The sequence below is a fragment of the Mastigoproctus giganteus genome, chromosome 2 (assembly GCF_048544385.1).
Source record: "Mastigoproctus giganteus isolate SK-2022 chromosome 2, ASM4854438v1, whole genome shotgun sequence".
NCBI lineage: Eukaryota > Metazoa > Arthropoda > Arachnida > Uropygi > Thelyphonidae > Mastigoproctus > Mastigoproctus giganteus.
The window spans coordinates 89,937,197-89,962,993 of record NC_143576.1 but is presented as its reverse complement, the minus strand read 5'-3'; the positions used below and the strand labels follow the sequence as shown (position 1 = coordinate 89,962,993).

The following is a 25,797-nucleotide window of genomic DNA, read 5'->3' as shown; positions in this document are numbered from 1 at the left end:
ACAGTTTCTGTTTACTTTTCGTGTTTGTAGTTACCATATTAAAAATACGCATCCAACTCACCCAGACCTCTTCAAAAGTTGGAAACCCACTCTACACTCACAGAGAACAAAGCTACTTGTTCTTTGTAATGGCTTTTCAGCGCATGGACTGTCTCAAACTTACTGTCACACTGTGTTCTGATACCTGGTTATAAACACTACATGGCTACAGCCAAAAAAGGATGATGATGATAGCAATTTGTTTTCTATTTTGTTCTCTTGATAATAACATAACAGCAAGAATGCAATCTACATTAACACCGGTTACCTCTGGCCGTTTAATGTGATAATTACATTGGAACTTTCTCATGTTCTTACTCTTAGTTCCCCCAACACAGCCTATATATTCATTTGTTCCATAGTGACTCAGAGATAATCAAGTTCGGGGCATTACTCAAAATATTATATGACCCAAGGAATTAACGATTCCATACTGAAAGCTCTCATTGAACTACTTATTCATACTCCAACATTTTTTCCCTCGAGGGCTACGAGCAGAGTGGATAGCGTCCCTGCTTTCACGCACGGTGTGTGAAAGCAGTGGGGCTATCCACCGTGATTAACCGAAGTTTATAAATATTTCCCGACAAGCGGTAAAAACATATTTATCTTTCACATTTTTCTTCCAGAAACCCTGGTTTTTCCATCTCGCAAAACAGATGACCCGAGCACAAATATATGCAATTTACAAACAGGATATATTCATGCCTCCGTGGTATTAGTAGTTTAACTCTATAGACTCCCTTCCTCTACCGATCACTGGCTAATCTCGATATTTTTGGCCTCTTCCATACAGTTCTTCTACATACAATTGTTCCGGGATGTTATCCAACTGTTTTCTTCGAATAGAAATCGCCAAAGGACGTCGAAAACTACTGTAAATTCCGTGTAATTAGAGTGCTCTTTTCGTATATCGGCGAGCATCAAGTCCAACTGCACTTACCCAATTATTTGCGCATGTCGGCAGACACCAAATCAACGTTTCCTAGGACAATATATGGCGTTCGCCATTTGTTACTTCTTTGGAGTGACCTGTTTTCAAGTTGTGTTCGAGACTAGAAGAATTCTTAAGAACTCCTTCAATCATGATTGTAATTAGCTAACCTCAGGTGAAGGGTTCCCTTTGATTTAATACAAGCTTTTCAAGCCAATAACATACAAATCGACCCTGCGAACACGCACTTGTATCAGACCTGATATGTTGTGAACCCTATCAGGTGTGATACAAAACACCCAATATATCTTAAATAAAATTAATAATACAAATAATATGATTTCAGTGACAGATGGCGCTAGAAAATTCATCGGAAAATCGAGAAAGTTAAACAAATCTTACTCGACTATACCAAAAACTCGACTACACCTTCACTTTTATTCACCACTGTAAAGAAAATAAATTTCCCTTTACTCTGGATGCGGCCGCGGCTTCAATATTCGTTGAACATTGAAGCCGCGTACATATTGAATTAATTATTGAGGAGAGACCGATTTTTGTCACAATAATTCACAATATGCAGGGCACGAGCTCAAACCCATAAGTTGTGGGCGAGAACGATAATAATTGCAGCACCGCCAGCCTATAGTGGTTATATTACGGGCACGCTTATTAAATAGAGAAAACTAAGCAACACAACTTACACATAAGTATGAGAGAATTAAAGCCCACGATTTGTTATAAAAATGATTTGTTGGAGTTTCCCCAAAATGAATCCTACCAAAAATCCAAAACCCTACACCTAAAGGCAATTGAAGTTTGCAGACATGCAATGCTAATTTCTCACAACTTGCTAGAGTAAACTCAGCCAAACTGTTGACAACTTCCAGATTGAGAATCTATTTTCAATTTACTTCCTTTAAATTATTATTAGTAGGCTTCAAACGATATATATGGAGCTCACTCTTTACCAATTCTTAAATAGCAGAATTACAAACACGTATACGAATTACTTTATTTCTGTTACATACAGTTTTAATCTTTGTTTGAGCCTTTGCAGCTCTGCTATCTATTAATTAAATACAGTTTTAACAGAACAGGCAGCACTTACCTTGAGCTTTTCCCTTTCGCTTCTTCTCTTCAGTGGAATTTTCAAAAGGCTTATGGTCACCAAGAAACCAGTTCACCTTTCCTTAAAATTGTCCAAAATTATCTTTTTCCCTCTCGCAAAGAGCGTGCCTTCTGTCCAACTGCAGTTCATTGCTCCGCGCAGACAAAATAGTAAGTGGGCTTCTTGATAGCCTTGACTTTCCCACCTCTTACTTTTAGCTATTTAGTTTTATGTATTTATCACATTATTAATCAAAAGAACACCACCTGTTTCCACGAATATTGCCAATGACGAATGGATTTAGTTCATCACTTCCCAAACTGCGGAATGAACTGTTAGAATATATAAAAATGACATTAAATAACTCGTTTTATTAATTGCACTATTATTATAAAAAAAACACAGACAAAAAACTATAATTCTTGCTACATTCTAAATAAGTAAATAATAAGTAAATGTCGTTAAATTTGTACATTTAATTTGTCTTTTAGGTGTATGTAGTAAACAATATCTGCTACAGAATTTAACATTTAAATACGAAATAATAAATTCATTTCTTGAAATAAGGAATACTATTCAAAAGTTCGTTGTGCAATGTCTACAACAGCTCGTCAATAACACAAAGCATTGAATGTACACTGAGTGGACAGAAATCTTGGGCTACCTACCTAGTAACGGATAGGACCACTTTTCGCCCGAGTAAAGGCAGTCATATGGCGAGGCATTAAGTCAACTAGTTAACGAAAGCGTTCCACGGGTATTTCCATCCATGCTTGCTGCACCGCTCCATAATTCCGTGGCATTCCTGAGTAGAGGATCCAAAAATCTAACGGACCTTTCCACAGCAGCCCAAAGATGCTCCACGGGGTCCATGTCTGATGAACGGGGAAGCCATTTCATTGTGGTAAAATCTGCGGAATGCTCTTCGAACCACGGAGTCGTCAAGGCTCTATGGGGAGGCGCATTTCCCTGTGGGTGCACGATGACCAGGAAGAGATGCAGATGGTCTACAAGGATGGACACGTAATCTAGACCGTGCAGAGAAGCGTCTAAACGTACCAAAGATCCTAACATGTGCCAGTTGAACACGCCCCAGGCCATTACCGACCGTTCACCTGCCTGAACAGTTCCTTGTTGACATGACGGGTGACATAGCTTTGTGCGGTTTTCGCCAGATACACACCCTCTCGTCCACTCGAAATAACTGGAAATGGACTTATCAGACCAGGAGACCCGTCTCCAATCATCCAAGGTCAAGTTCTTTCTCCCTGTTGAGGTGTAGAAACCTGTGTCGTGGTGTTATCAATGTGACTCTGGTGGGTCGGTGGCTTCCTAACGATCGCCTGATGGTCTTGGTGGAGACGTTTCAGGAACTTCCGTTGTTGAAGCCGGCAGTGATTTTGCCACTGTCGCTCTCCGGTTGGCTGAAACAATGCGAGACAGACGTCGACGACCACGGTCATCCACCACCTTTCTCCACCCACAGCGCTGTCCACGATGAGATCTTATTCCTGAAAAGGAGTATTCCCGATACACTCTTGATACTGTCGAACGGGGATAGTACAATTTCTGTACCGCCTCCGCGATAGAGTGATGGGTCGGGCACCCACTATCGTCCCGCTTTCAGAGTAGGTTAACTCACGACGTTTATCCATACTGACATGGAAGTACCGTCTACGTGAATGCAGTGTACCTATATATCTGCCAAGCGGCGGGTTCTTCCACTAGCAAGAGGGGTGACAACGTCGCGTTGCCCAGGAACCAGGTATCGCATGAACTCTGTCCTTTGGGGAATATTTTTTGTTATAAGTATAGTTGGAGTAGAACCAGGGTATGTCTGCCAGGAGCAACTATTAATGACGTCACTAACAGATTGTCAGATTTTAAGGGGGGTAAAGAGAATATTATTATTCATGTGGGGACTAATGACATTAAAAGTACACATCTGACGATTTATTGGAAAAATACAGGACCATGCTGAGAAAATTCCGCGAGCTAGGCCACAATGTCTATGTGTCTGCAATTCTGCCCAAATACAATAGGAGGGATTATATGTTAAGCCTTGTGGATTAACACTCAAGACTTGAAGGATTCTGCAAGGCTTTAGGGGGGGGAAATTTCTATCAGCATGGCCCACACTTGTAGGTAGAAGGAATTTGTTTTGTAGAGACGGGATACATTTAAACAAAGGTGGTGCAAAAGATTTTGCCAGTATTATTGAGGATACCTTAAAGGTTCAGGGAAACTGCTAGTTAGGGGGGGGGGGGATGTGGGTAATACTGACACGCGTTTATCTGATAATATTGGTCAAAGTAACTCTTGCACATACCTCAAGAGTTGTTATCTACGATCCCAACTGGACATATTATCTAGATGTTCTGGGGGCAGAAACATTTCAAGTGAGCGGGTAGCTAATTCCAGGGAAGAGAGCCTAAAAAACTTCAAGGGTTGTGTCAGGGTAGTTAAATATACAAGAACAGTAAGTCTAAATTGTTTATATAGTAATGTTAGAAGTGTCGTCAATAAAATGAACGAATTCGAACTGCTGGTTAAAACAAGTAACGCGGACATAATAGGGCTTACGAAAACGGGGTACCACCCGAAATTGGGGATGATGAGTTCCAGTACGGCTTGTATAATGTATTTAGGAAGGATAGGGTAGATAGAAGGGGTGGTGGGGTAATGCGGGGTGGTGCGACGATAGCTTTCCCGGATTCGGACGTTTCACGTGCTAGTATAGAATCTGTATGGTGTGAGATAGTTGTAAACAAAAGGTATAATGCGAGTAGGAGTAATCTACAGACCAGGTGATTGTGAAGATTATGACGAAAGCCTCTACATGCAAATGGAATGGGCAAGTAAGCGTCAATGCCTTATTATGGGTGATTTCAGTTTGCCTCTAATTGATTGGAGTAAATGGGAAGGAAACTCGACATGGGGAACAAAATTTTTAAATCAACTAGACGACTGTTATTTGTATCAACATTTCAGGGGTACTAGAGAAAAGAATATCCTAGACCTCATCATCACCCATGAATCAGATGACATAACAGGGCTGACAGTAGAGGAACCAGTAGCAAGAAGTGATCCCGGAGGTCTACGGTGGATGATGATGAGAGAGGTAGCAGCAGTAAAAGGTAAAGGAATGGGTTTTAATTTCAGAAAAGGAAATTACGATGCCTTAAGGTGCTACATGGCCTCTATTAACTGGGTAGATATCGCACAGAGAATGAATACAATTGAACTGTAGTACGCTTTTAAAACAATCACAGATGCCTTGAATGCGTATTTACCATTAAAAAAAAAAAAAAAAAAACTCCACGAGGAGGGTTCCAAGTTGGTTGAACAGTGAAGTTGCCACATTACTTGAGCAGAAAAAGGTGGCATGGAAAGGTTACAGAGCAATAAAAAGTACTGAAGCCTATAACAGCTACAAGATGATCTGTAATAGAGCCACAGAAAAGGTTCGACAGGCAAAAGCAGTTTATGAGAAATCACTAGCAAACAGAGCAAAGAGGGGGGATAAGGAATTCTTCACATATATAAATGCCGAGAAGAGCAGGACAAACCAGATCGGACCTTTGCGTAAGGGAAAGGGGACAGCATTAAATACACCAGCTGCCGTTGCAGATGAACTCAACAGTTATTTTGCATCGATATTTACAAATGAAAAGCCTTTTGTGGCAATGGGAAATTGTGGGAGCGAAGTTGAAAAATATGTAATTAATGATTGAAATTTCGCAAGATTATTTAATGAAAACAACTTTCGAGCCTACAGGCCAGTAAGGATCCTGGAGTTCATGGAATATATCCTATAATCTTAAGGGAAGCGGCGAGTGAGTGCATTGAACCATTGAGGCTAATTATGCGAGCATCACTAGACCTGGGGAGATTCCCTTGGATTGGAAAAGTGCCAATGTATCTCCCATACATAAGGGTGGCTCTAAGAGTGAAGCTGGAAATTATCGACCTGTCAGTCTGACTTCAGTAGTAGGGAAAATCATGGAGGCAATGATCAAGGGTGGAATTCAGGATCATTTGAATCGAATTGAAATTCTCAAGGATACTCAGCATGGTTTTGTAAAGGGAAAATCGTGTTTAACAAATCTGGTTCGCTATTTTGAAAGGGTCACTCACGAGCTGGATTTAGGGAATAATTTCGACATTGTTTATTTAGATTTCAGCAAAGCTTTTGACTCAGTCCCACATGAGCGGTTGCTTTATAAGCTGGAAGAGGTTGGAATTACTGGGAAAATCCTTAGATGGATAGCAGGATGGCTTCAGGGCAGGAGGCAGAGGGTTGTGATAAATGGCTATTCCTCAGAGTGAGTTGATGTAAGAAGTGGGGTTCCCCAAGGATCAGTATTATTGTTTGTTTGTTTGTTTGTTATTTGGAGCATTAGCAACTAAGCCCAAGGATCAGTATTAGGACCACTGTTGTTTTTAAGTTTCATAAATGACATCAATGAAGAGATAGAGGGCGTGATGTCTAAATTTGCAGATGATGTTAAAATTGGTAGAGTAGTTAATGATCACTGTCAAACTGAGCTTCTTCAGAGAGACCTAGATAGACTGCAGGAATGGTCAGATAAATGGCAGCTATGCTTTAATCCAACAAAGTGTAAAGTATTACACCTGGGAAACGGTAATCCCAAAATAACTTATTCACTTGGTGGAGTTCAACTAAACCCAGTACTGGAGAAAAGGGACTTGGGTGTTACGATACGGTCAGACATGAAATTCTCTGAGCATTGTAAACAGGTTGCAAGGAAGGCCCATGGTGTCTTATCGATGATCTATCGAACTTTTGCAAGTAGAGATAGGGACGTGATTATCCCATTTTATAAGGCTTTTGTTAGACCACACTTGAAATACTGTGTTCAAGTATGGAGACCGCACCTAAAGAAAGACACCGAGCTTCTTGAAAGGGTGCAAAGAAGGGTAACTCGCCTGGTGAGATCGGCAAAAGGGCGTCCTTATGAAGAAAGACTTCGAATATGTGGGTTGCAGAGTTTGGAAACTAGGCACCTTAGAGGAGTCTTGATTGAGGTGTTTAAGGCTCTGAGAGGCAGAAGTAAAATGAATGAGGACGAAATTTTCAGGATTATAAATGATGCTAGAATTAGGGGACATAAATTCAAGTTACGGGGGGGGAAAATGTTTAGATTGGACTGCAGGAAGTTTTATTTTAGCCAGCGAGTTATAAATTACTGGAATAAGTTGCCTACATGGGTGTAGAGGCTGACAGTTTGGGGAAATTCAAAGGTCATCTGGATAGTACCTTCGGTTGAGGGAAGCGCATAGGATGATAGGTTTAATTTTTTCTTTTATTAATTATTATTATTATTTTTTTTTTTATCATTGTTTCATTCGGTTTTTTTTTTTTTTTTTTTTTGGCTGGTGCAACATAAGCCTCTTGCACCATGTGGCCATTACTAATACTAATACTTTCAGTATAAGTCGTTCAAAGCTTTGTTTCCATTAACTGTTGGAATGGTGATTACAATATATAACAAATTTTCAAAAAAAAAAAAAATTCTGTTAATTGGCTTTTTTGGAGTTTCTTTATGAATTTAGATGTGCTAATTCCGACTATAACCTCTGTTTTTGCATAGCATTATTGGTTCGGCGAAGACATGAAAGAAAAGTAAATATGCAATAATACTGTATGACATTTATTAATAATGTATAACTTCTATACACAATAGGGTGTTAATCTTTTCTACAAGTAAACAACAAACTAAGAAAAATCAAATAAAAAAAAAAGTAGAAACCCCCTCTGGTTCATCAAAAAAAAATTCCTAAAAATGGATATTTGAATATCTTATCTTGTGTGGTTAGTGGACATCCCGAACCAAACGCTAAATATAGTCGTCTATTATACCTTCATCCTCCTCGGTACCTCTTATCCATTGACCATGGAAGTCCCAGTGAATCTCTCCCTGTACTCTTCACTAGCATTACCCAGTTTGATTGAAAAAATCTGACATATGTACAATCATGGAGCTTGATTTATATTCTGCATCACACTTTTTTTTCTGCAATCTTCGAACAGCTTCTCAAAGAGTTTTTTAAAATTTTTATTCTTAAAATGTTACCAGAAAGCCATTTACACTACTGTGGCGAAACGACTGCAGAGAATTTCTCATTTTATCCAGTTCTTGTGAAGCCAACTTCTGCTTAACTTGTGGACTGCATTCACTTTTTCTTCAGACAACTTTGACTGTATATGCTCAAAAGTGTCACTATAAGAATTTAACAATTTTTGACTAATTCCAGCTTGATATTTAGTAGGAAGCAACATTTTGTTTCTTGAAACAAAGGGACCGCTCACTATATGTGCGCCAGGTTGCAACACAGTTCTAGGAGATCATTCTCTTCTCCTGTAGTGCTAATCTGCCTTGCTGTCCCAGAAGCAGAAAAATCTAGGGAACTTAGTAAAACCATCTTGACTACTCAGGAGGAACCCTAGCACCTTTACGTTCCTACAGGCATTCCATTTATACTGCTCATTCGTAATCTTCTCTAACACATCCATCTTATTTCTATAGTCTTCTTTAATACAAACACTATGCACAAAAAGAATCGATGGTAGCCTGTTCTCCTTGTGAAGCAACACAGCTTTCATTCTTTTATTTGAATTGTGTATGAAAAGACGCCATTCTTCTGGATTATGACCGACACCAATATCTAAACAAAGATCAATAAAATAAAAACAATAATACAGGTATTCTACAACAGCAGCAGCGTAAAATCGTGCATAAGTAAAATGTTTTTTTTTTGTGTACTTGAAAATCTTGCAGTTCGGATCTAGTAGCTTCAATTCTTAAGTAAGATATCAGGAGCACTGCATCTGATGTGGTTATACCTAAGTCCTTCAATAACCCAGCCAGTTCTTGCTGTTAGAGGAAATGTGGTGCTTTGCTTGATCAGGCTCTGTTCACCACATTCTTTATCCGATTTTGAAGACTTCTCTGGAAGATATATTAGGAATTGTCAGATCTTCATTGTGTAGCTCCGGAACAATAAAGGACGTTATGTTGGGATTCACTACAGCTTTTCGGATCCGCAGACTTCTTAAAAACTTTGATATATTTATCATACAAAAGTAACTGTCGTTATGATTTGTGGGCTTTCTCCATATTCAAGGTACAGCAAAAGACTTGCAACTACCATGAAAACATCCCTGTAATGTTGATCGGCGACTACGACAGCGGAAATGACGTGCCACAATTTGCCTTGACCACCCATATGAATTCCAAAATAGACTTCATGTGCATTGCAAAATGCACATGAAGTCTATGTAAACTGCGAAAATAAATAAATATATATAATATAAACATAAAACCCTGAAGTGCCATCAAAATATTGATATTACAAAAATATATCAATAAACCGCTGGATTCAGTATACAAGATACGTATAAGAACCATTAAATATAAATAAACTGTTTTATTATGTAAGGTTAAACTCGATAATAAATGATGCAAAACCAATCTATAAGATCCATGAAAAACATTCACGGACCTTTCTTGCTGATGAGTAACTGAGAATCAGTAATTAATGTTATATTGGGTTGCTCTGGATAACAACGTGACAATTCACGAGACATCAGTGTTCGTGTCTCGACGAAACTAAGTTTGCTCTTAAGACTGATTTTTCTAGAGGTAAAACCTGCGAGAAACGCCACCTTGCGATCATTAAATCAGCCTGCGATTTAAATCAGCTCTACCGGAAAATGACCACAGTAAGTTCTAGCAATTTCACACTCGGCCTTTCCAAATTGGTTGAACAACGACAATTCCTATCCTGCCTTGAAGGACTTCCAGTTGATTATGTGAAGAAACAGCGGCTTTATTTCATTATTATACTTTGTACTGTCATTATGCAACTCTACCAAACTGGATTTAATGGAAAATTTGATAATATAATCCCTCGTTCTCATTCTTCCTCCCTTTCTAAATCCAATCCAATCGCTCAGCATACAGCCGCTCTAAATAAATTTTATTCTAATTAGGTTACCAGCAACTAAAACAGAATTCTGGCTGTTCTAATGTTGTTTTACCGTAAGAGTTATCGCGAAAGTAGAAATGACAGTTTGAAAACCGTTGATGAAGAGACCTTAATTCGCCGAGAAAATTAATTACCAAAGAATAAAGCAATTAGCGCAACTAAGCTTTCATCAAGGTTACGTTGATGTTCATTTGTTATAATTTTATTTATTATTATTTATTTTTTTGTTTCCAACTTCTATAATGGAAACATTTTCCATTAATTTCAGAAATCAGAAGACCAGGATTACCAACATTTAATAGTTAACCAGAAATACCACAAAAGCTACATTACAGTTTTTAACTATTCCAATTAATAAAGACAAAGAAAAACTACATTGGTGTGATACTATTCGCTATGTGACGTGAAATATTATAACACCTGGATAATTTTGAAACTGAAAAAGGAGCCTACGAGTTTTTGAATTTAAAATGATCCACCCCTAGTTCTAGTTATCCACTGTTGATTGGGTTAAAATACTAGATCGGAAAACTCTTCTTAAAAATACATCTCCAGTAAGAGTTAATATTGTTGTTGGTCTACAGCATGCGGTTTATTACAACGATAGTCAACCGGTGGTAAACAAATCTTGAGGGCACTCGAAGTGCTTTGCAGAAATAGTAAAACGGATGTTTAATTTTCACTGTAATTGAATGATTCTTAAATAACCTTTCCTGCAATAATAATTTTTCATAAAATTTCAAATAATTTTATGTCATCTTGGGAAAGAATTCCAGAACTAGGGTCCATAAATTCAAATTACAGGTAGAAAGGTTTAAACCAGATTGGTCGAAATCTTTTAGCCAGCGGGTCGTTGATTAAGGGAACAAGTTGCTTCCGCAGGTAGTTGAGCCGACAGTTTGAAGAAATTCAAGGATCAACTGGACAGTTACCTACATGAGGATGGAAGTACATTGTTTGTATTTTCATATCTACTTTTTTTTGGCCGGTGCAGCAAAAACCTGTAGCTTCCTTGCGCTATATGGCTAATAGTAATATTAATGACGAAAATCTAAATAAGGCGCCCTCTTGGGTAGCACAGTTGGTAGGATCACCTTCCTCCCTGCATCACGTGGAAAAGATGCACATTATATTTCATTGGTATAGACGTTAGTTTAATAAAAAAAGAATTCAACACGTAGCCGGATATTACTTACTGAACTCCATATGGATGTGAGAATGGTATTCGGTGAACACATTGCAATTTGTATAGAATCAGTAATAATATTGTAGCTAGTATCTGTCTCTGCCATTGTTAATATAACATATATATTCCGTTTAGCTACATTTGTTGTGTTAAGTCCAGAGTATTTACAACCGAGACAGTCCCTATGTCTCAAGCAACAAATATTTAGGTGTAACATTGGATGACAGATTATCATTCTTGCCGCATGCATCAAAACTGTTAGAAAAAAAATCAGGAACTTCACTTACTCCGTGGTTATAACCTCTAAAAAAGAATGGGGATTGAGGAAGAAAACCCTTTCATTATACTATAAGACAATATTCTTTCCGATTGTGTCTTATGCCGCCAGTGTATGGTTCAGAAATGTTATCAAAGTGAAAATACGTACCAAACTGATATCCCTACAATGCTCTGTTCTCTTGGCTATCAATTGTGCTCCTAGAACAGCATATAATAATAGTTAGGTGGTATGATGCCCCTTGACCTGTTCATTATATACAGAGCAATGACTTATCGTTTGAGGAAGGGCTTTATTACGGAAATATTGGGGATTTCCTCAGATCCAGCAAACAACTTAAAGATAGAAAAGACCAGAATTTGGAAGGAATTTGTAAAGGTGTGGCAAATTCGTTGGGATGAAAGTGAGCACGGATTGGTTACTAGGAAATTTGTTCCTAAAGCTGATTTTGTATCAAAGAGTCAAGTTTTTCCATGGTTTAAACCCTCTATGACCACATCTTATTTACGTACAGGTCATGGTTCCCTCCGTTCTGTGCTCTTCGAAAGAGGATTGGAACCTGATCCTTATTGAACCTGCGGTGGCTTGGAGACGTGGGACCATGTACTTTTCCGTTGTCTGTTATACTCACAGGTCAGATTGGACCTACAAACCGCAGTTCCAGATCTCACAGAGGCTAATGTAAACATACTTGTGGAAAATAAAACTAATTTCAAGGCATTACAGATTTTCTCCACCTTGGCTTTCAAGAAGAGAATTGAGCTGAGAGCTCAAATTGCTAGGCAATTCACTTAATAGATCTTGGAAAATCTAAAGCAATAGATGGAAATCGGCTTTGGGGCATAGTTGCCTCATTTTTGCTGGCTTCCAGGTCTGGGTAACCTGGGAGCGGGATTGCTGGCACCCCACTGGTATTGCACTACTTCCAGTGAGTGCGGGATTTTGTGCACATAAGCACATATAGGACAGTAGACCCAGGCCGGTTTCATCTTGCCTGGGGACGGGCACCAGGCGTCAGCTGCCCAGGTGTTCGTTGCTCCCTGGTAGCGAAGTGGCCTAGAGTTTCTACACGAACGCAGAGAACAAAGGTGGAGATGGGCTACTGCCTTGGAGCCACCATGATACCCGTACACACACACAAGACCATGTTCTAGCATTATTCTAGCAAATTTTATAATTAATATCCCTGTGTTTACATTAATGTTAACTGGGTTCTGTTTTGCTTCCTACGAATCTTGCGATATAGCGTTCGAAGAAAGGATGGATTTGTCTCTCTTTTTTTTTTAAGGTTGAAACGATTGATACACGCACACAAACTGATCTTGTTACTGTTAGTACAAGAAATATTCCCAGTTTCTTCAAAATAAATATGTAGGTTAAAAGAGTTTCAATTTAAAACGTTCAGAGCACAGACATGCCACAATGCTCTGCTTCCGTCAGCCTAAGGAACAGAAGAATTTCTTTCAAAGGCTTGCATTGAAATTGTTCTGCGCGAATGGCAGTAGCACATTACAAGTAATGAAAGAGGGAGACAAAGGACAGAATTGGGGACTTCCTAAGAAGCGTAGTTGTCAGAAGCGGATAACGATGCAGCTTCTTGGGTGGGGGAGGAGGATGATCCCACCCCAGAGGATGTCCTCACAGAATAAAGTGATCGGTATTCACGGCAGTAATTTTCTCCTACTATAGTAGGTTTCTCGTTCACGAAAAAAAAAAAAAAATGTGCATAAAGAACAAAAAATTGTGCTTCGTCATTATATACATAAGATGTACAGTACTCGTTGGCGATTTGGCAACAAATAGTCTTTGCACAGAACTTCTAGCATGAACTGAACGGGAAAATGCATAAGCTGGGCAGCCCGATTAGGGGTAAATTGCAACTAAGCAACAGTTAATCCACATACGATTTATCAACGCCCACTGAATTCGCCTAAAGTCAAAGTACATTGTGATTTGACTGCTGAATTTATTATTGTTTTTCATTCTGCTATGTCCTACACGCGACAAAGTCATCACAGCCCGGAAACATCTTGGATTCCTTGAGACAACTATGTATATGCATGGTGGTGTCCCATCACCATGCATATACATGTCATTGCAACAAAATCTTTTCCACAAAAAGTGAAAAAGATTTTGTTTCAAGTAAATTTTATCAATGATCGGATGCACAGTTATTGAGGCCTTCTCGTTCTTCCAATTTGAAACTGATTCTTGGTATTAGCTTACATTTATATAAAGGCTAATACCGAGAATCATTTATATTTTTTCAGAAGTCCATCATTTATATGAGGATCCCCTTGCAGACCCAAAAAGCAACGTCACACGACATGAAGCAAAATAACGCCTTCATATGCTGTTTAAAGTGCCCTTCGCCTTCAGCACATTCCAGTTACCGATGGTACCACACGCTGCAAATACTGGGCTAGAACTGTGCAATAACTTTTCTACCAACTTTTCTTTTCTACCCTCTGGCGCTGAGTTTTGGAAGTTTTCCCGTAAACCTCTTCTGCATCCTTTTGAACCCGTCGATTGCGACAGATTCGAATGTAATCCGCTGGTTCCTTAGGCAGGTCACGTTCACAGGCCTATGAACATGACCTCTGAACATACGGGGGGGATCTTTTTTAAAGTGTATTAAAGATCTGCTCATCTTGGAATTAACCACTGGATTATTGGAATGGTAATAATAGTAATAAAATTCTTTAACAAGTTAAACCGTATACATTTGTCATTCGTGATTCTATGCACAGATAACCAAAGGAATCTTACTAAACATTGACTATACAAGTGACCAAGCACAGAAATACAAAGTTAAGCTACAAAATAACCATTAAAGACAAAAACAAAATTATTCGAATAGAGAATTTATCGTAATTAAAACAAACAAGACTACAAATTGAGCATAACATAAAATGACATCAGCATACTACGACCAACACTTGCTCTTTAAGTACAGTAAGATAGGCCAAGATGTCATTGCGATATGACTTGTCAATAGACCATAGGTCAATGTCGATGTTGAGCGAGCTGAGTGTCCAAAGTCACATTTGGGAAGTGTCTATTGAAACTTTGTAACCTCTGGAGCCTTGAGCACAAAGAGAGGGGATACTGCGGAGATATCTTCCCGGCAAACGCCAAACAACCGTGTTCCAGAAGTTCATGTAACCATGCTTAGATGAACACAGATGAAGGAATGCCTTTATTTTCTGCACATGGGCTCTGTGGGTGGCCTGTGGGCGTGTATTGTAGGTTGGAGCAAAGTGCAGATTTAGACGTCATGTAGATCTGGTGAGACCACAAGTTGGCCCAGTTGGTAATAAAACGAAATCTACTCTACATCTATTTGGTGAACCATTCAACGTTTTAATTACTGGTGATAACCCTGATATCATTTTAATACGACTATAATTACTCCAACGATAAGCAGTGATTCAAATCTAACAAACTGTTAGATTAAGAATGGCTTAAATTCGGTTTATAACATGGAAGCGGTTTACTCAAGAAACAGAATGTCATTTAAGTTCTCATAAAATGAAAAAAATATGAGATAAACTTCTTCCAGAATATCCAGTATATACCCGGGAAAAAAGTTGCGGATATCTGACGATGTTCCGTGTATTGCTTTCATTATCTTTTTGTGGTACCCTCAAAAATAGCTCAAAGGATAACGTCGTTGCCCTTTCAGGTTTAGGTTACCAATTTTGTGTGACAGGTTTAGGTTACCAATCGAACCTCGGGCGAAGGGTGCATGGTTTTTTCAAGGGAGAAAAATCATGCAACTTTCTGTCTGCCGAGTTTGCAAACAGATAAACTTACCATACAATGCACTCAATTTACAAATACCACAAAATCGTGGCCTGTTACCTCGGCATAAATTTGAAATTCAATTCTTTCCTTGTAAGCACCACCAAAGGCACTATGTTCCTCCTGGTAATTCGACAAAGGCTAAGGAACTATCTGCTTTGCAGGTACCATCATATAATGAAAGCGGCTAATTCAAAGGACTTTCTCACAGTCGACGCTTCGGATGTTAACAAAGTTCCGTATGTCCGTTAATTCCCAATAGCTTGAAGGCCATTTCAACTTTCAGAAATACTCAGACACACACGAAATAATTTTATGCTTTTTCTTTTATAACGACAGTTTTGTTTTGAATAATTGATTTGTTGTGATTTTCAGATTTTTTTTGTTTAATTATATTACTTTGTGTTCTGAACAGCTTAAAAATCTTATCAATTCAGCCAACTGTTGTAAATATTAATTGGCTACAAGTCATGAACCAAACAGATTCTTTGCCATTATATTTCTACCTCAGCTTGATCCAAGTATTCAATTGTGTGGCATGAAATATGAATCTTATCAGTTTAACTCGCTTTAAAACTGAATTAATCTGACTGACCTCAAATTTGCGAATCTCTTGGACATCTCTCTTCGACAGGAAGATGTAAAGATCTCTTCACCAGTGAAAAGTGCACGTAACAAACTTTGAATAGTTTTTAGTTAAATAATATCCACTAACTTAAACTCTGAATGCAGTTTCACTCGAAAATAACAACAACAAACAGCACTCCTTGGAGAAGCACATTAATAGTAACTTAGAACTGCTAAGTTATCGATGATATTACAAAGAACTTCCCTCATACACGCCTGCCTTTTTAATGATACTTCGTTCCAAGTTCCTTAAATGAAAAATGGAATAATGTCAATTACTGCGCACAAATAAACCATTTATACCAAGTCACCAAGTCGTCTTCTTGTTTAATAGTAAAAAACACCAAACTCAAGTTTTCTTTATTCTAAACTACGGTATTTACCACTCTTGAAATATTCGCGTGCCGAAAGCCAAACTTTTGTTAAGCATTAATCAACAAAATTCTCTCCAACATCTTCTCGACCCTTCTGAGCTAACCAAGATTCCGCTAGAATCTTGGTTATCTCAGAAGGCAAAGTTAATGATATTGTAACTTACTTAAGTAACCTAAATTCAAAGAAATTTACATTAAGATCTCGAAGCTGTTGTTCGAGAACTCAATGATTTTCTAGCTGAAATCTTTTGCAGAGAGAGAGAAAATCCGGTACGTCCAGCGGAAGAAAGATGCTGCGATACAATATTTCGTGCGTAAGTGAAACCGAAAAGTGCAAACTAAATTGGATGGAGTTAATGCGTTGCCCTATATTTGATGGAACAGAAATTCGGGTTTCATCCTCTTGGAGAAGAAGATCCCGAGACTCTGCAGTAATATAAAATATAGTACCAAATGGTAGATGATTTTCATCGTTCCGCATAACGCCATCATCTTTCTTATTGTGATCACAGTTAGGTGTAGTGTGCAGAGAATTTAGCTTTCTTTGTTTTGTTCTTCACTTCGATGTCTTGGAACCCTTTCAAGATATGAAATTTTTCTTTTTGGTGTGTTATCCATATTTGACACAGTATTTTAAGTATGATCTTATTATGGCATTGTACAATAGGATTATGACCTCCCTATCTCTATAAACAAAAGTTCGATAAATTATCAAAAGTATACCATCCTTCCTTGCTACCTGTCAGCATTGCTCACATAAATTCAGTGGGTTTACAAGAAGAGAAGATAGAGAATACAGAAACTTTTCCGCATTTAACACTCATTTGGACTCCAGCTATGACCAGTTTACATGCAGGTGCTACTGTCTTGCCCCGTTGACCATTCAGCTACGTCATGGGATAACATTGCGCTTTTTCTAAAAGTCCTTAACTTCCGTCTAGAGAACTGAATACATAAGGGTGTGGTCCTTATTCAACTCTCTCATTGGAACCATTCTCTTCCGATGAGAGAAACTACATGATTCGACTTTTTCTATTTTTGAAAAAGGACACAGTGGGGATATTTGCTGTTCCTATAAAACTGGCTTCGATCTACACAATTGAATAAATTTATAGAATCAAAGGACTGTCAAGGTCAAGAAAGAAACATCCGCTCTGGTATATATTAATATTTATCTACGATTTGGTAATGTTTAAAAAAAAAAGTTTGGCTTTTTATAAATATAAAATGTATATAAAAGAGAAACGATGGACATGTATTGTAGGGAGGCTCCTGAACGTTAGTTAAACTCAGCCTTGTTACACACTGATAATACATAACGTGCGTGTGCTCGGATCAAAGACTGTATCGGCAGGGACATAAAGTGGAGACTTGAGGGCAATAGCCCAGAGCAACAACTGAGAGAAGAGATCTGATGTCAGGCACACCCAGGAATTAATACAACACGATCAGGCAGTATAGTTGAGCTTGTGGCATCAAGATCAGAAGCAGCGGATATTGCTAATTGTAAATTATCTGTGGTTTCAACAATTGAAGCTCGTACTAAGAAGTCCCCTGTAGAGTGTATAGCTTGGACTTTAACTACATAATGCAATGAAGCCACAGGCTTCCTTGAACTATGTGAGAATCCGTAAAATTTTACCATTTAGAAAATGGTAAAATTTCATTGGAGTGTAGACTTGTAAAGGAGAATTCATCTCAGAAATAAATTGTTTTATACCTCAATTAATTTTCCTGCTGAAATTAATTAGTTCAGGTATAAAAATTAGTATAAGCATTAAAATGGTATAAATTGTATTAGCAATAAAAGGACGTAATCGTGAAATGAAGTGTCGTGTCCTCATTTTCCCCCCACCTCAAAATAAAACAAACACACATCATTCCCACCATCAAAAAGTGCCTATCCAATTTTTTTTTTTTTAATTTTGCCACCAAACTCTCTACCTCGATCACCTTTGGTGACGACTTATTCCAAAATTCCAGAATATGCCACCCGAAGGTAAACATACAATTTAGTCTAATATTTCAGAATTGTTCCCTCTCGTTTAGTCTCCTCACCAATGAGAATATTCCTCTCTCGTTTATTATACTAATACCAGCTTCCTTAGGAAAATTGATCACTTCAATCAAATCTCCTTAAGGTAAAGTAAGGTGTGTTGAGGGTCTTACGGCTCCTGGGGTTTCCCCCATCTCCGCGTATTTTCTATGTTTCGGGCAAGCCTGAAATTTATTTATTTATTCAGACTCACCCACGGATTTCGAATCTGTATTCCTCTGAGATTGCATTACTGATTAATGCAAATTTTCAACAGAGTTTTGGTCAAAGGGAACGTCCATTTTAGTATGGCTAGGGAAACGGTAATAGGTCTGCGACAACGGTCTCTTTACGGATATCTCCCACCCCTTATTTCCGCTTAAACTTGTTACGTAATTACTAAACTTCTGAAATGTTTTCTGGAAATGAAGTCAGTTTCTTTTTCCTCTCAGAAATTTCAAACAGTGTTTGTAATTAGATATCCTCTCGTCTTTTATTATTTTTTTTATATAGAGGAGATGGTGTTCTGCTCAAACTTTCACTCTGGCAGCTGACAATCATGGTTCGAAGCTTAAGACAAGTTTGTTTTTCATGTGTCGATCGCAAGAGGCACGTAGTTGTCACGATAAAATGAAACAGTCGCCATGTCTCGGTTGGACAAATTAAGACAGTCGACAAGCGACGTTAACCACTGCATTCACTTAGTGTGCTGACAGTCCAAAACTACGACCGTAGTAATGATTATAGAAAAGGGCGCGTTACTCAGTTTTAAAAGAACAGAAGTGGTCTTGGTACACGATGTTAAATGAGTCTTTAAGAGAAATATCTTTGAATACACGTTGTGACTTATTAAATTTTGTCTAAATAAGTACATTAATTATAATTAATGTTGTCTAAATATCTACTAACTGACTGGTTTTATGCGCAGGTCTCCCGGTGATCGACCCTTCCGGATGCAGCCTTCACATCCCTCAGATGGAAGGCGGGACACCAAATCAGAATGCCCACGGCACCCATTCCAGTAGTCAGTCCCAACGCACGAAGCGCATGAGAACCTCATTCAAACACCATCAACTTCGAACAATGAAGTCATATTTCGCCATCAATCAGAATCCCGATGCCAAAGATTTGAAACAGCTAGCTCAAAAGACAGGCCTATCGAAACGGGTATTACAGGTGAGTTGAACCTAACAATGCCAAATTAGTGGTTTTTCGATATCCACCATGAAGAAAACATCCGTTCAGTTTATTCTTTAAATACCCAACATTTTCATACATCTCTGCTTCGGCGCATTTTTATGAAAATGCGCCGAAGCAGAGACATGATGGATTCAAGGTAAATGGGAGCATCTAGGTGCTACTTCTGTTTCAAAAACAGTTGCCGAGATTAATAATGAAAAAAAAAAAAAAAAAAAAAAAAAAAATTGCTGGATAAACAACCTCGTTTTCATTTGACTCTTTCTCATAAAAAAAAAAAGAAAGACCCTCTTCAACAGCTCAAGAGCATTACTGTTCCAAAGAGGCATTTTTATAATAACATTACTTTAAATTTTTCAAACTACATTTAGCAGATAGATGTAGAAATTGAGAAATAATCAGCTAAGTGCGCGATAGAAATGCAAACTTCCTCATTGATCACTTGAATTCACATCTTTAGGATTTAGTTTTCAGTATTTTAGAAATGAATGCATGTTCATACCATTAAATCAATTTTCAGTCTCCTGAAACTGGTATATACACTGAGTGGTCAGTGAATTATGACCATCCCTATGAAAACTGAATGCGACTCGTTGACCACGTGAGGTACGAGAGTGCGGAGTTAGTCGACCTTCGTAGCATAGATAAGGTGTCAGTGGTTCAGTAGGTAGTAAAATTCCGAGCGTAATGGGTGAAAGAAGGGATTTATTGGACATTGATAAAGGACAGATTGTGGGTGCTCGACAAGCTGGTGCCTCGATTTCCCAAACGGCTGAAGTAGTGGGGTGTTCGAGAGCCGCCGTCGTTAAAGTGTACCAAGACCGGCGTCAAAATGGTCAAACTGTTGAAGAGTTGACTACCCAATACAACATGGGCCACCTCGGAACAATATCTGGCATGACCATGCGCCTCACGCTCGCACGTATGAGCTATACCAGCAGACGACCCCTACGGCATCCTCTCCTAACCAAGGTTCATCGGCGTAAAAAACTCGCCTGGCGCAAAGAGCATGCAAGTTGGACGTTAGAAGACTGGAATAAGGGGTGAGGTCGGATGACTCACGTTATTTACTCTACACCTTGGATGGTCGTGTACGGATTTGGCGTCAACAACATGACTCTTGATCGATCATGCATGGCATGAAAAGTGCAGGCCGATGGAAGCGGTTGTATGGTGTGGAGCATGTTTCACTGGCAGGAACTTGGACCCCTGGTGCATGTGGAACAACGTATCAGTGGTCTCCGCTATCGTCAACTGCTTGCTGACTGTGTACATCCCGCTATATTACACTTTTTCCCGAATGGCGATGGTGTCTTCCAAGATGAAAATGCACCGAGCCATCGGGCACTTGATGTGCAAAAATTGTTTGAGGAACACAGTTCTGACTTCCAGCATATCGATTGACTTCCGAACCCCACCAATATCAATCCATAGAGCACTTGTGGGACACTATGGAAAAGCATATCAGGCGTCTGGATACACCAATGATCTCCATACCTGCATTGCTGACCGTATTACACACAGCTTGGTTGGCCATACCTCCCGACCGCTTCCAACACCTTGTTGAATCAATGCCACATCGGATAGCTGCCGTACCGAGGGCAAAAGGAGGATCTACGAAGAATTAGGTAAGTGGTCATAATTCAGTGATCACTCACAGTGAGTGTATATATATCCGAATGATGAGAAAAGTCTTTGCCACTTATAGAACTATTTGAAAGTAGGTTGCAAGATATGATAGAAATTTCTGAAATTTGGTGTTTAAAAAAAATCTCATGAACTCGCATCTGGATGCTTCTAAGTTAAAAGCAAATTGAATATGACTTTCTGAAGAAACTTTCGAGAGAAATAAGACAAAATAATTTTATCTAAAGAAATTTCACTAACTTTCAACAAAACGTGAAGACCTGGCTCGCATTTGCTTTTCAACGGATATTCATTTTTCTTTGTTGATCGTTTTCTGTACTTATGAGTTGCTCCTAAAAATTACCATTATTATTCACCTTTTGCCGATTAAAAAACAAAAAAAAAAAAAATCCCAAAAATAGAAAAAAAACAGTTTAAATCTCAGGAAAAAGAATCAGTTTTCCCTTTCTGTGGCACAACCATGTGGTAACACCAATCTTTTATCGCCCTTCTGCCTGGGGATCGTCAACCCACTTTTACACAGTCATAACCGCAAAGAGAAAGAATGTGCAAGAAACTTTTTCATCCTTTTGATTGCATCATTTTTCACCTTTCTACCTACACCCATATTTAGTAGACAACCCGTCAGACCTCATAACTCCAGACGTTTTTAGCGTTGTCTTCACATCTTAACCCAGACACTGATTCAAATTACATATTCCACCACATGGCCATCCGCCCACTCGAATTTTTGGATCAACCTGCAGAAGGTTAGTTAAAATTAACATCCCATAAGTGTTTCTTTTATATGTCTATTTTGTATGAACCATAAAACACAAAATATTTTTATGTACTTGTTTCACAAAGTACTTCTCAACTGCAGTTCAATAAGTGTACCATACCTTACTGTAGTCTTCAGAATCAAAATACCGCTTAGACGACAATTTCTTATAGTTCTTTACCAAAGTCTCACGTAGCAAAACAAATTTACTCTTCGAAACTAGAAAATAGGACTGTTTTTGCCTCTAAAAGGGTCACCACTGTTCCTGGTATGGGTGTGTAGATAACAGGAATGCAGCCTTTGATGCTGCATTAGATAGAGTTAATTCTTACGTGGACGTGAGCAGCATAAGTTGGGTATCCCGAACAATAAAAGATAATCGTTCAGTTGACCATCCCAAACCACGATCACTACCACAGGATGCTTCCGCCTTCGAAAATGCTACCCACATCAGAAGCCAGATACTGTCAACAGTGAAGATTAAACTACGGGGAACTAGTTTTTAATTTGACATTAAAAGCGTGTCTGCCACCCATCAAACAACAACCCGGAAGCTTTTCTTGCGGCGAATTGTTCTTCCCTGATTACCTCGTTTTGAGGTAGCCCGAGGTCACTTTGGAGCCTAAGGGAGATTTGTAACAGGATTATTTGCCTGCAGGAAATGTAGTCAAAGCAAGACTCAATGGCTTCATTGTTTATCTCGTCCAACAATAAGTAAACAGCAACGCCTATATTCACTAAGCTTCGTACAATTCAGTGAAAAATTATAATTCGGCTATTTACGAGTTTTATATAAGATGTACACGATTTTTACGAAGTCTCTGATCATTTTTTTAATAATTAAAAATATGAAAACTGCAGTGGAGGTTTTTTAAGCGAAAGAAAAGCAATTTTGCCACTAGAAGTCTGAATATACGGTTTATGAACGAGGAAGTGTTTCTGCCACATTGTGACGTTGGATTTGTCACTTTACTATTGAGATGTTTCCACCAGAAAAAGTATTACCAGTTCACTCTACTGTGAAAATAATCATAGCGTTATTAGCCTCCAATATGTTCCACACATGCAACATTCCCAGAGAGAAGATAATCGCCATGAATTTTACCAATTCCCGCCCTCTTCAGATCTGCTTCCCACAGACTTTGGTTATTGGGGTTCTTGAAAAATTGCGTTGGAACAGATAACCCATTTTCATTAGATTTGATTCCATAAAATCTCACATTCAACGCGAGGTTTTGTGCCATCTCTTCTGACATGCTGCGTTCTCGACAATGTTACTCTTCGCCTTCTTGCAATTATGGTTCAGAGCAGCATGGTGCAAACACGGAATATTTTAAAATGTCAGCTATGCATCGCCATTCATAATTGAAAATAATAATTTGGCCCACTGACGGCGAAAGTTGTAACCACTTTTTCTCTTCAGAAATATTCCATTATGTATTGAATATTGCATGTGGAAAACACTTTTACATCTTTCAGTTTCTGCCATTAATAAAAATCGTTAAACATGTTAACTATTCTGTATGTCTCCTATTACTATGAAGATATCCATTTCAATCTGAAGCAATTTATTTCAGCAACTTAACATTTTCAGAGGAGCTTTAATGCAAAATCAGAATCCGAAGTCCCCCCCCCCCCTTCAAGGAGTGCACCAGATGTGGCTTTCAAGGTTCGACTCCTAACCCAAAGAGACTTGATTAAAACGACAACAAACTGGATAATACCCTCCCGGTCAAAGCAGGAGCTCTGATTCTCAGCACCCAACTATGTCCCCCCCCCACACACACTCATCCAAATCTTCTGCAGTGATTTTCTTATGTTGTCTATTTTTTTTTTGAAAGCTAATGTTCATACCAGATCTTACAAGAATTTTTGGCCTAAGTTAATAATGCTTTATTGAATCAGTTAATTGTCACTGTTGTGTTGTAATTATGCATAACGATATGAATAGAATAATTGGTTTCTTCTCAAAGATTTAAGTTGCCTAATTTTTAGCCCAATGTTCCGGTTCGGAACGTTCTGATTGGTCATTACATAATTCTGCATATGTTACTTAGTAGAAATAAACCTGAATAATGATTCTAATGTTTTCCATTTCATAAAATTGTGCTTTTCTCTCATATTATCGCTTAATTTAATCAACATAGTATGGAATGTCCATTAAAGTGGCATTGCCTCTCACTGTAATATTGCCTCTCTCTTTCTATTTTAAAATTAATGCATTGTTAATTATAAAAGTTAATTTAATCGAAGATTTGCAATTCGTAAACTTTTTTAGGTGTGGTTTCAGAACGCACGAGCCAAGTGGCGCCGCAACAACCTTAAACAACAGGAGCAGCATCCTCAACCGACGCAACAACAGCAGCCGCAGCAACAACAGCATACCCTGAATGTAGGAAGTCCCGGCGCCACAAGTTCCTTCTCCGAGCCCAGTCCCGTCGCTACATGTGGAATTGGACACGAATCGACAGTGGGTTCTGTTGCACCCCATCCAGCTGTGTCCATGACGCCAATCGAATACGATGCCGGTGCCACCATAACTTCGTTAGTGTCCCACCACGTGACTGGTTCTGGTCCGGGCAGCAGCGAACCCCTTCCACTGACTTCATTCCAGGAACTTTTTTAACCGCGAGACAGTGTTTGCTCATGCATGCTGACTAACTGTCGACTGCCATAGACGTTGTGACTTTAGCGATTCCAGTAATTTAACTCAGTCTTCTTGCACGGTTCCCACATCCCTATAAGAGGGCGCGAAACATTGCCACGACTCACGCGTGTCCTCGTGAGCACCAGTCACTTCTCGTCCTTCAGTTGATCTCTGGGAGGATTCGAAATCCAGAGCTCAGAGACAGCGATCAATAACACCAATTTGTTGACGTTTGGTTAAGCGTGTAGCTTAACTAGAATCATCTCCATGTATTGTGACATGATGCCAAATCAGTAATTTAAATCAATAAATCAAATAAAATTATTCCTGCTGACTCCTTTTATTACGACTCTTTCCTAACAGAATAAGAGTAATCTTATCCTGTACAGATAACCGAAGACTGTGGATGGATCTGCTCGTTGAGTTGTAAGAATAAGAGATGTAATTTTCATCGATCTTAAATTGTTGGAATTTATGGAATTCTTTATCAACAAAAAATTGCTGTAATGGGTTTACGAACTAGTGCAATTTTTACTGCTTAAATTTATTTTATTTATTTTTATCGAATAAAATAAAAATTAACGGTTATGATTACCAAATACTGTCATAAGTCCTCTCAGTAACATTTGATAAAGCTTAACTGCAATCAGATGAACATTGCTGGAAAGACAAAAAGGCTCAATAAACGAAACATGGATTGAGTTTGTAATACTGCGGTTAATTTTGTTTTTCAGATTTATTACTACTACTCATGTGTATGAGTTTTAGGAATTCTCAAAGGGGATAATTGGATAATTCTCAATGAGCGAATTATCTAATTATATCACTCAGAATGATAGCAGCAAGATTCATTGAAGGATCGACAATACTTATGGACTTGTAGAATCATCTCCGAAAGTTAACTTCAGAAATTAAAACTTCTGAAGTTAATTTCGGTTTAAAATCTTTTAGAAAATTAAAATTTAACTGTTTTGTAAACCTCTTTATATATTCACGCAAAGCAAGAGAGAGGGAATGAAAATTACTTCCAAAACAAACTGGTCGAGAAATTAAAATAATTCGTTAAGGGGAAGAGTAAGAATTATAAACCTGGCGTTATGCTCACATTAATAAATAAGTGAATACATTTTCTTTATACCCCGGGAT

At 38.5% G+C, this 25,797-nt stretch overlaps 1 protein-coding gene across 2 annotated transcripts in view; it reads left to right on the top strand.

Annotated features, from left to right (window-relative positions):
* Positions 1-24,924, top strand: part of LOC150089406 (LIM/homeobox protein Lhx9-like) — a 127,361-nt gene extending 102,437 nt beyond the window's left edge. The window contains exons 3-4 of one of the 2 annotated variants that reach the window (XM_090368573.1): positions 19,329-19,576; positions 24,295-24,924. In XM_090368573.1, the coding sequence (XP_090224699.1) occupies positions 19,329-19,576; positions 24,295-24,630 (584 nt within the window). In that variant the 3' untranslated portion in view covers positions 24,631-24,924. Of the gene's footprint in view, positions 1-19,328; positions 19,577-24,282 lie in introns of both variants that reach the window. The other variant, XM_090368572.1, reaches the window with a different exon arrangement.
* The last annotated feature ends 873 nt before the right edge of the window (positions 24,925-25,797 follow it).